The 12,164-nt window shown below is 36.3% G+C and overlaps 1 protein-coding gene across 1 annotated transcript in view; it reads right to left on the bottom strand.

The window, feature by feature from the left end:
• The window catches only part of TTC6 (tetratricopeptide repeat domain 6), a 217,642-nt gene that overhangs the window by 89,153 nt on the left and 116,325 nt on the right, over positions 1-12,164 (bottom strand). Inside the window, exons 6-7 of the mRNA XM_056133903.1 lie at positions 10,240-10,342; positions 3,701-3,805 (exon numbers count right to left, since the gene is read on the bottom strand). Coding sequence (XP_055989878.1) covers positions 3,701-3,805; positions 10,240-10,342 — 208 coding nt within the window. The remainder of the gene's footprint in view (positions 1-3,700; positions 3,806-10,239; positions 10,343-12,164) is intronic.

Here is a 12,164-nt window from a genome sequence, read left to right on the forward strand (position 1 = left end):
CAAGAAAGCATTCTAAAATTTCCTTAAATAAGCTTAGCTTTGGAGCCAAAGAGATAGTATAGCAGGTATGGTGCTTGTCTTGCACATGGCCAACCAGGTTCTATCGCAGCATCCCATATGGTCCCCCAAGCACTGCCAGGAGTAATTCCTGAGCGCAGAGCCAGGAGTATGCCCTGAGTATCGCTGAGTATGGTCCAAAACTCAAGCTCCTCCAATAGAGCTTAGCTTTATAGCTCAAATTAGGTACATATATGAAGTTATATGTGTGAATTTATTATTGTGGGATGGAGCGTAGCACAGTGGTAGGGCGTTTCCACTCTTTCTAACATTCATTGATTTAAAGAATTTGATTCTGTTGAGACGGAAGTGGTCATTGAAGCCTTAGCCAATCAAGGCATTCAAACTCAATACATCAGGATCCTTCTTAAGCTGTATTACGGATTCACTACTAGGATCTTACCATTCTACAAAGAAGTAATCATCGATGCCAAGAGAGGAGTTCAGCAGGGTGATACCATTTCACTGAAACTCTTCAGTGCCACCCTCAAGAACATCAAGCGACAATTGGAATGGGAAGGAATGGGAGTGAAGATAGATGGCCGGCAACTACACCACCTCCGCTTTGCTGATGACATTGTTCTAATAACAACAAACATTAGCCAAGCAGTACAAATGCTGGCCGACTTCGACTATGAGTGTGGGAAGGTCGTACTACAGCTGAATCTCATGAAGACAAAGTTTATGAGAAACAGTCTCATTCCTGATGTTCCATTCGGTTTCAACAGGACGAACATCTCCGAATGCAACAGTTATGTGTACCTAGGTCATGAAGTCAACATAAAAAAAAAAGAAGTCAACATGACGAATGATCTGGCACCTGAGTTGCGCAGGAGTAAAAGAGTGGCTTTGAACGCCTTCAAGAGCATCAAAGAAATAGCTAAGAGGACGAAGAAACAAAGAACCTCCAGCTCCAGGCTCATCTCTTCGATTCCACTGTTCTTCCTGCATTAACATACACCTCAGAGACCTGGGCCCTACGAAAACAGGATGAGAATGCTATTGTGGCCTCCCAAAGAGGAATTGAGAGCTATGCTTGGAGTATCATGCTTCACTCAAGTGAGAGTAAGAATCCGGAGTTCTGACCTCCGTCAAGAATCAGGGATGCTCTCTTGTTTGCCAAGGCATTGAAAATCAGATGGGCTGTACACATAATGAGATTTGGAGATGACTGCTGGACTAGAGCCGTTACCAACTGGATTCCACAGGACATTAAAAGACCACGTGGCCGCCCATCTACGAGATAGTCAGACTTCTTCATCAAGACCCTGAACGATCGGTTTGAGGCTCTTCATGTTCCTAGAACAAGCAGACACCATTGGGCTACACTAGCATGCAACAAGGACCAATGGAGATGTTACTGGCACCCACTTGAGCAAATCGATGAGTAATGAGATGTCAAGTGATTAAGTGATGATGGACTTGGTAATATTGCATAAACCAAGAAAGCTGCATGTAATGTGAAAAAGTTAATCTATAAAACATAAAAGAACTAACAAGATAAAGAAACTGGGCTGAAGTTTAAGAAAATGCCTGGGAAGGTAAATCCTAATTCAAGGATATTTGCCAAAACAGATGCAAATTTGAATTTCAGATTTTCAACTTCTTGATCCAGAGGTGATAAACACTGAAGCATAGAATTCTGAATATGCAACTGAGTGAGATTCTATATATATGTGTATATATGTAAATGTACAATTTAAATATTTTGCATGTACTTATATAGGTATATGCTATTTATGTTTATTATATAAACACATATATAAAATTAAAAGCTATGTCTTTTAATATTTGCAAATAAGGCCACACCCTCATGGCTCTGCATTCAGAACAAGAATGAAGAGAAGTAAATCCATCTTTGAACAGACTTTCAGCCTAGACTGTGTCAGAAGGATGGACAAAGAAACTCATCCTCCAACCTTAGTTTAAAGACAGACACACAAAGAAACAAAATACCAAATTATAGGGTCAGGTCTATAGCTCAATGATAGAGCAATTGTTTTGTATGAGTAAGACCTTGAGTTTGAACCCTGATACTGCATGATTATGGGGACACTACGTGAAGAAACACAAGAGTTGGCAGTAACTATGGGGTATGGCTCAAAGATTTTTAGAAAAAATTATGTAGATGGGTATTTGATCATTGTATAATTGAAACCCAAGCACAAAAATTTGTAAGTCTACAACTGTACCTTATGATGTCTCACTAATAAAAAATTTTTTAAAAATTATGTAGAGGAATGAGCAGTAGTATAGTAGATAGGGCACTTGCCTTGAACACATGCAACCGGGTTAAATCCCCAGCACCCCATATGGTTTCTGAGTCCCTGAAGGAGTGATCCCTTAGCATAGAGCCAGAAGTAAGCCCTAAGCACAGTTGGGTGTAACTCTCCAAAAAATATTTAAAAATAAACAAAAAATGATTAGATAAAAACAAATTCTGAGCCAGCAGGTAGTACAGCAGGAAAGGTTCTTGCCTTGCACGTGGCTGACCCAGATTCTAGCCCGGCACTAGATATGGTACCCTGAGTCTGCGAGCAGTGATCCCTGAGAGAAGATCAAGGAGTAAGATCTGAGCACAACTAGATGTGACCCAAAAACCAAATAAATAAATGTTATAAATTATAAAATATATAAACTCTACAAAAAAAGTTCAAAATTGTTTAAAAGTAAAGTAAACAAATTTAACAATATTTAGTTGATACAAATGAAGAAAGAATTTCTGAACTTGACTGTGACAGAACAGAAGAAATTGTTCATAAAATAGCACTGTTCTCCCGTTGTTCATCGATTTGCTTGAGCAGGCACCAGTAACGTCTCCATTGTGAGACTTGTTGTTACTGGTTTTGGCATATCGACTACGCCACAGGGAGCTTGAAAGGCTCTGTTGTGAATACTCTTGGTAGCTTGCCAAGCTCTCCGAGAGGGACAGAGGAATCAAACCCAGGTTGGCCAGGTGCAAGGCAAATGCCCTACCCACTGTGCTATCGCTCCATAAAATAATATTGGTAAAAACATATGCCATTTATAGGGCTCACCTAAAACAAACAACAAAAAAGGATTAAATACATCAAAGTGAGTAATTCTACATTGATGAAAAATAAAACAGTATTGATAAGGCGATTCATAAAAAGAAGATTGATAAATGTATAATGAAAAGTTTCTAACTACATAAAGCAAAAATTATTACTATAAGCAGGGAGAAATGGAAAATACTAGATAGATTTTATTCAATTGATTTTTCTAGTATTTAAGATAAGCAGTATGACATAAAAATGAGATCAAGCAAGCATTCTTTAAGGAAACAAAAATTATAGTTTTGTTAGTGTTAAACACTTTAAATATTACATTAACTTAATACATGCTCTGTTTCTTGAAATCACAGTTAAATAAAATATATTTTCAAAAATAAAATATTCTTATCATCAGACTATACATAGATAAGCACAATAATTTTAGATATACAAATTACATGCATTACATGCATTTAGTTAAATACTTATTTATAATATCATTTCTATAGTCCCATTCTATTTTCTTAATTCAGGTACTAGTTGTCTGACAATTTGAATATTAGCTACACAGTGAAATTTAATAAAATTTAACATTAAAAACAATAAAGGTAAGTCATTCAATACATTACCTCATATTTCGGATAGACGGTTTCCTTAATGACAGAAACTGGAACATAGAATTTGGATGAAGCTGAATTCCAAAGAAACTTTGTAAATCCTGGATAAGCAGACATCTTTGAAAATAATACATAAAGGCAGTAAGACACTAAGAAATGGATTCTAGGATAAAATCTCAAGTTCCTGTGAAAGTTGTTTCTAATTGCTTAGAAAGTGATTGGTTTCACTGTCTCCAAAAATCTGGGAATGACAACTTTTCATACTCATCAGATTATGAAAAATGTGAAGGTGGTAATTCCAAGTGATATATGATCATGCCAAGGATGTGGGAAAGCTATCACAAGTATACTGGAGACAAACTAGACGTTTCTTGTAAAACAGAAAATGCACATGCCACAAAATCCAACATTTCACCCACAATCTAAAGGATTCTCACATGTTAATGAAAAGATACCTACAAGAATTTTCAGACAGCATATAAAAGAATAAAAATTAAAAACCCCAATCTAAGTGCCCATCAATACAAAAAGAGGTGAGTAAAAAAATATTACTATATATAAAATAGCCATTCAAGCACAAAAGACTATAAATCACAGACAGATCACAAAAAGAGATGTATACTATGTGATGGCATACAGAACATACATAGAGGCCAGAGAAATGGTAGCTGAGGTAAGATGCAATTCCTAAAAATCTCCAGATATGGCTCAAATCCCCCTCCAAAAAAAGAGTGGTATGTTAGACCACAAAACTACATAATATGCTGTTTAGGATCACAAAATAACTAGCAAATTACCCCACAGGCTTAGGTAAAAAGCAAAAGAAATAAAATTAAATAAAAGTAAAAGTAAAATCATTTAATGTTTTTCAATTTTTGTCATTAAAAATTAATATTGGTATTTTATTATATTTGGGCTCATATGGTTATAGAATTAATATTGTTTGTAATATATAGTTAAAACACCACAACTATCAAAATGTCGAAGACCCACCACTGTCACATTGTCACTTTAGTCTGATCTTCCTCCCCTCAAGCCTCAATTGCTTTTTTCTAGTTTCTTCAACTGAAAAGTTATCTGTATGCTATTTTCCTTGTTATCTATATGCTATTTTCCTTGTTTCCTTATGTAAACCTATTTTGCTTACACCTTGGTACTTTCATGTAGTGCCCCGCTGGTTTTAATAGTTTACACTTTATCCTTGTTCATTTTTAAGAATCTGTTTCTTTTTTAATTCCCTTTCCACTCAAAGATCTAGACAAACAGTTTCGAATCCTTAGTCCTTATCCAGAATGATCATTTCCAACTATCATTGTCACGGTGATCCCTTACCAACTGCCTTCTCCCCCAGGACTTGAAGCAAGCTTTCAAACATGGACCAATCCTAGCCTTTGTTTCTACTGCCCTTGGGTATTAGTCTGAAAATGTTTTCATCACTCCCTCATACTGAGTGATAATCTTGTAAGGTATAGGGTTCTTTGATGGAGGTTCTTTTAATTCAGTATTATAAATAGATCATTTGATTTTCTTCTTGCTTATAGTTTCATTTGAGAAATCTAACATGTCTCTTACTGGGGTTCCCTTATACATGAGTCTTTTTTTCTCTCTTGTATCCTTTAATAAATTCTCTTTCTCTCTTTCTCTCTCTTTCTCCATTTCTATTAATGTGTGTTTTGGAATTCTTATGCTTATGTTCATTTTGTTTCACACTCTTTGTGACCTCCTGAATCAGTGCACGTCTCCCCTCTCTGATTGAGGAGTATATTCAACTAATACATCTCTCTCTCCTCTCCCTCTGAAATTTCTAGGATGTCAATGCTATTTCTCTTGATGTAGTTAATTATAAGTCCTAAATTTTTTTCATTTAAAAAAATCTCTATTCTAAGAATGATCTCTTCTTTTTTGATGACATCATATACCTTGTCTTTGAAATTATGAATTTGGTTCTTCTTCCATTCTGATGCTAAATCCTGCTACTATAGTTTATTATTTTTTTACATCAACCGTTTCTTTTTTAAAAAAATTTTAATGAATTACCGTGAAATATAGTTACAAAGCTTTCATAATTAAGTTTCAGTCATACAATGATTGAACACCCATCCCTCCACCAGTGTACATTTTCCACCACCAAGGTCCCCAGTATACCTCCTGCAACCCCCACTCCACCCACCCCCTGTCTCTATGGCTGACAATGTCCTTCTTTCTCCCTCTCTACTTTTGGGCATTATGATGTGCAATACAGTTAGTGAGACTCGGCTATAATGTTTGGTCCTTTAACTACTTTCAGCACACATCTCTCATTCCAAACGATTGCTCCCCCATCATTAACTTAGTTTATTTTGGGAGGTGGGTGGTTTTTGTGCCATACTTGATGGTACTCGGGGCTTACTCCTGGCTCTATGCTCAGGAATCACTCCCGAAGTGCTCAAGGGACCATTTTGTATGCTGGAAATCAAGTTGTAACTTTCAGATAACTGCAGATCCACTTGCAGTTTTAAGATATAAAACAGATATATCCTGATTTCCAGTTTGTCTCAGAAGTAACATTTTTTAAAACTACAGTACAATGTCGTGAGAAAGATGTTGACATTGATACATGAAAATATAGAACATTTTCATCACCACAAGATACCCCATGTTCTTTCATAGGTACAGCCATCACCCACCACTCCCTGCTCAAATTCTAGTGACAACTCATCTGTTTGTTTCTAGAACTTCATCCTTTTTCACAAATTATATAATAAATTAAATCATATACTACTGACATTTTATAATTGGCTTTTCAGCATAACTCTCCAAATATTCAACCTTTCAGTATAAAAAAAGTAGCAAGTGAAGGAGAAAAATGTAAGTTTTTGAGTGAAATCTTTTGGGTTCTTTTGCATAGTAACTAAGCACTTTATATCTTATTTTTTATAGTGGACTTTTTCGTTGTTTTTTTTTACAAAGTTTTCGTGATTAGATTTCAGTCATATAATGTTCCAACACCCATCCCTACATTTCCCACCAATGTCCCCTGTTATCCTCCCATCTCCTGCCTCTATAGCAGGCTCTCTCTCTCGCTCTGTGTGTGTGTGTGTGTGTGTGTGTGTGTGTGTGTGTGTGTGTGTGTGTGCTCTTGGGCATTGTGGTTAGTAATACAGATACCAAAAGGTTATCATGTATATCCCTTTACCTACTTTCAACACTCAGTTCTTGTCCAGCGTGCTCATTTCCAACTATTATTGACATCTTCTCTATCCTATCTATCCTCTGACGCCCACACACTAGTGCACTTGTGATATATTCCAACAACTGACAGTTCTCCTGGTCTGTTTTCCCTGGCCTTGGATATTAGTCTCATACTATATTACTTTTTACATCCCACAAATAAATGCAGTCATTTCATATCTGTTCTTCTTCTGACTCATTTCAGTCAGCATGATATTCTCCATGTTCATCTATTTATACACAATTTTCCGGACTTCATTCTTCCTAATGGCTGTGTAGTATTTCATTGTATAGATGTATCATAGTTTCTTTATTCAGTCATCTGTTCTTGGGACTCAAGTTGTTTCCAGATTCTGGCTATTGTGAATAGTGCTGCAATGAACACAGAAGTACAGATGACATTTCTGCTGTGCATTTTTGGGCCTTCAAGGTATATTCTCAGAAGTGGTATTGGGTTAAATGGGAGCTCAATTTCTAGTTTTTTGAGGAATGTCCATATTGTTTACCAAAAAGGTTGTACCAGTTGGCATTCCCACCAACAATAAATAAAAGCCCCTTTCTTCCCACATCCATGCAAACACTGGTTGCTCTTGTTCTTTTAGATGTGTGCCAGTCTCGGGTGTGAGACGATCTCATTATTGTTTTGATTTGTATCTCCCTAATGATTTGTGATAGATAGTATTTTTTCATGTGCATTTTAGCCATTTGAATGTCTTTTTTGAGAAAGTTGTTTTTCATTTCTTCTCCCTGTTTTTTATGGTATTAGATATTTTTTCTTGTAACGTTCTACCTGTACCTTATATACCTTTGATATTAACCCTTTATCAGATGGGTTTTGAGTAAATCATTTTTCCCATTTCATGGGCTGTCTTTATATCTTAGTCACTGTTTCTTTTGAGCTGAATAAGCTTATTAGTTTAATGAGATTCCATCTGTTTATCTTTGCTCCACTTGCTTAGTCAGTGGTGAAGATTTCTTTAGCTTCAATGTTATGGAGAGTTTTGCATATGTTTGTTCTCATGTACCTTATGAACTCAGGTCTGACGTTGAGATCTTTAATTCATTTTTATCTGACTTTTAAGGACCAGCATATGGTCTGTCCTGGAAATGTTCCTTGTGCACTGGAGAAGAACGTGTATTAGGTTTTTGAGGGATGATAAGACCTGTATATATCTACTAGACCCGCCACCCTCTTTCATTTCTTCCTTCAGAGCCAGTACTCCTTTGCAAAGTTTTAGTCTCAATGATCTATCGAGAGGTGACAAGGGAGTTGAAGTCTCCAACAACTATTGTTTTCTATCAATTTCCTCCTTTGAGGTCTCTTAGCAGTTGTTTTAAGTATTTTACTGGTCCCTCATTGAGTGAGTATATGTTTAGGAGTGTAATTTATTACTGATGCACATATTCCTTGATGCAGAAATGGCCTTTGCTATCCTATTCTAACTTTTTTCAGCCTGAAATCTATGTTGTAAGATACTAGTATGACCTTTGCAACTTTTTTGAAGGGATTTTTTTTTCTTGAAGAATTGTTTTGCAGACTTTGAATGTGAGTTTGTGTTTGTGGTGATTGTTCAAATGTGTTTCTTGTAGGCAGCATAATGTTGGATTCAGTTTTTTAATCCATTTTGCCACACTATGTCTCTTAATTGGTGCATTTAGCCCATTGACATTGAGAGAGATTACTGTCATGGACTTTGTGCCACCTTTCTGTAGAATTTTGTTGTGTTTGTCGGGCTTGTCGTGTCTTACAAACAAAATAAGTAGCCCCCTTCAGTCATTTTAAAGTTGGTTTTGAATTATGAAGTTTCTGAACTGTTGTTTATCCATGAAGTTATGCATCATCCTTCAAATCTAAATGATAGTTAGATGGTTAAGTATCCTTGGTGAGGCATTCATTTGGTTGAGCTTTTTCACTATATCCCACCATTGTCTTTGGAATTGGAGAGAGTTTTATCTAATGAGTCCACTGTAAATCTAAGGGTCAGTTCTTTGTATGCAATTTCATTCTATGACCTTGCTGCTTGCAGTATTGTGTTGCTATCTATAGTATTCATCATTCAGATTAGGATATGTCTTGGAATCTTTTCATTAGGGTCTCTTTTAGCTAGTACTCTTTGGGCTCCTTGTATCTGGATGCCTGCATTCTGCAGCTCTGAGAATTCTTCAGCAATGATGTCTTTAACTGTTACTATCTCACTGTGGCCCCCTGTCCCTTTGTGACTCCAATGATTTTTATGTTGTTCCTCTTGAATTCATCTCATAGTACTCTTGCCTGCCCTTGAGCTATTCTGAGGTCTTTTCCCATCTTCTGTTGTTGCCTGAGTGCTTTCTGCAGTTTATCTGCAACCTCACTGATTCTATCTTTGGCTGCTGTCATTCTACTGTTGAAGGCACCAACTGAGAATTTCATTTCATCTACCAAATTTTTCTTATTAGTGAAACTGCTGATTGTAGTTTTTCTTATTTATGCTCTCATTTCCTCCTGTATTTTATTGGCTGTTTGTTACACTGCTTCTTTCATATTATACTGTATTTTATTGGATGCCTGTTGCACTATTTCTTTGAGCTCATTAGATATCCTCACCGTTTTGTCTCTGAACTCTTTATCAGAGAGATTCTGTACGTGAGTATTACATGTTGAGACTTCAGGGCTCTATCTTCATCCACCCCTCATGGTAGGGATTTGAGTTGTTTCCCCATGATAGTGTGGTAGTCTGGAGGTGGATCCTTCCAGTTCACTATCAGTGTCCCCCAAAGATTTCTTATAGTTTAGGTGTTTTATTTGTATTTAGCAGGAAAAAACAAGGAAAAGTACTTCTACTTCATTTTTTCCAGAAATGGAAGTCTTATAACTAACTTTAAACTACCATTTACTAAGTTGTAACCTGTTTTCAAATAACACTTAAAGGTATAGCAAAATGTTAATAGAATAATCTTTCCTTCTCCTGCTTCATATCTTTGAAAAGCTACAATTTTCCTTATATATTTCAACCAAAATAATCTACCACAAAATTGAATTAAAGCTGACCTAAGATTATTCCAGTTGTCATATATTAAGTGATACATTGGAGTCATTTTCAAAATTACAATAATCCTAACTTACACTAAAATATTTTGTTTTTAATATGTAATTTTATAAAAGCACACTATTTATGTTAACACAGAGTACTCCTATTATTGTTATTTCAATTTTTTTTCCTTTTAATTTCCAACATTTTCAAAAGTCAATATAAATAACACTTAAATAATTATTGGGGTTCTCAATAATTTTTAAGAGTGTAAAGGAATCCTGAAACCATACAGTTTGAGGGAAAAAAAACAATATTAAAGGAAATTCTTACTTCTTTTCCCAAGAGTTGTAGTTGTGGTGTATGAGCTGGTGGCCTTGTGAGGATAGCAGCATTTTCTTCTTCATTATCCACATTAGGAATTCCATGCAGTAATCTACAATGTGATAAAAGCAATACATTTATTTTTAATTCATTAATATGAGGCAAAAGATACTTGTTTTTGTTTTGTATCTGAAAAAACACATTAGTGATATGTCGAGGACTCATGCCCAAAATGGAAAATAATTCAAAAATACATTAATTCTGACTACATTTGAATAGTGACTTTCATCTTGGTTTTGAGTTTACTATACTGAAAACTCAGTACATTTACTAAATTTAGCCTTAGAAAGCCTAACTACAAACAAAGGTAAATAGTTCTCTACTTCTTTTTTGTTTTTAATTTTTATTAGTGAAACACCATGAGGTACAGTTGTAGACTTACAAATTTTTGTGCTTAGGTTTCATTTATATAATGATTGAGTACCCATCCCTAAACCAGTGCCCATTCTCCACCTCCAATGCTCCTAGCATCCCTCTAACCCCCCCCCCATCCCACCCCCATCCCACCCCACCCCTAAGGCAAGGCATTCCCTTTTGTTCTCTCTTTCCTTTTGGGTGCTGTGGTTTGCAAAAGAGGCATTGAGTGGCAATCATATTTGGTCTATAATCTATTTTCAGCATGCTTCTCCCGTCCAGGGAGGATCCTCCCAACATCCTTTATTTGCTGTCCCCTCTCTATCTGAGCTGCCTTCTCCCCCAGAATGTGCAGCTGGCCTCCAAGCCATGGAGTGAACCTCCTGGTACTTACCTCGACTATTGAGTGTTAGTCTCCCATTTTGTTACTTTATATTCCCCAGATGAATGTAATCTTTCTATATCTGTCCTTCTCTCTCTGACTCATTTCACTTAGCATGATACTTTCCATGTAGTACTACTTGTATGTAAATTTCATGACTTCATCTTTTCTAACAGCTGCATAGTACTCCATTGTGTAGATGTACCAAAGATTCTTTAACCAGTAATCTATTCTCAGGCACTCGGGTTTTTTCCAAATTTTGGCTGTTGTGAATAGTGCAGCAATGAACATAGAAGTGCAGATGTCATTTCGACTGTACCTTTTTGCCTCTTGGATATATTCCCAGGAGTGGTATTACAGGGTCAAATGGGACCTCAATTTCTAATTTCTTGAGAATCGTCCATAATGTTTTCCAACAGGGTTGAACCATTCGGCACTCTCACCAGCTGTGAAGAAGAGTCCCTTTCTCGCCACATTCATGACACCACCAATTGCTTTTGTTCTTTTGGATGTGGGACAGTCTCTGTGGTGTGAGATTTTATCTCATTGTTGTTTTGGTCTGCATCTCCCTGATTAGTGTTGTAGAGCATTTCTCATGTACCATTCAGCCATTCATATTTCTTCTTTGGGAAAGTTTCTGTTCATTTCATCATCCCATTTTCTGATGGAGTTAGATGTGTTCTTCTTGTAGAGTTCAACCGTGCTTTGTGTATCCTTGATATCAACCCTTTATTGATGGGTATTGGGTAAATATCCTTTCCCATTCATAGATTGTCTTTTTATTCTGGTTACTGTATCTTTTGAAGTGCAGAAGCATCTTAATTTAAGATAGTCCCAATTGTTTATCTCTGTTTCCACTTGGTTGGTCAGTGGAGTGTTGTAATTGAAGATACCATCTGCCTCAATATTGTGGATGGTTTTGCCAACCTTGTCATCAATGTATCTTATGGATTTTGACCTGATGTTGAGATCTTTAATTCATTTTGATCTGAATTTTGTGCATGGTGTTAGGTTGAGGTCTAAGCCCATTTCTTTGCATGTTGTTGTCCAGTTATGCCAGCACCATTTGCTAAAGAGGCTTTCCTTGTTCCACTTCACATTTCTTGCTCCCATATCAAAGATTAGATGTTCATATATT

This window comes from Sorex fumeus, unplaced genomic scaffold, assembly GCF_029834395.1.
Source record: "Sorex fumeus unplaced genomic scaffold, SorFum_2.1 ptg000098l, whole genome shotgun sequence".
NCBI classification, from domain to species: Eukaryota; Metazoa; Chordata; class Mammalia; order Eulipotyphla; family Soricidae; genus Sorex; species Sorex fumeus.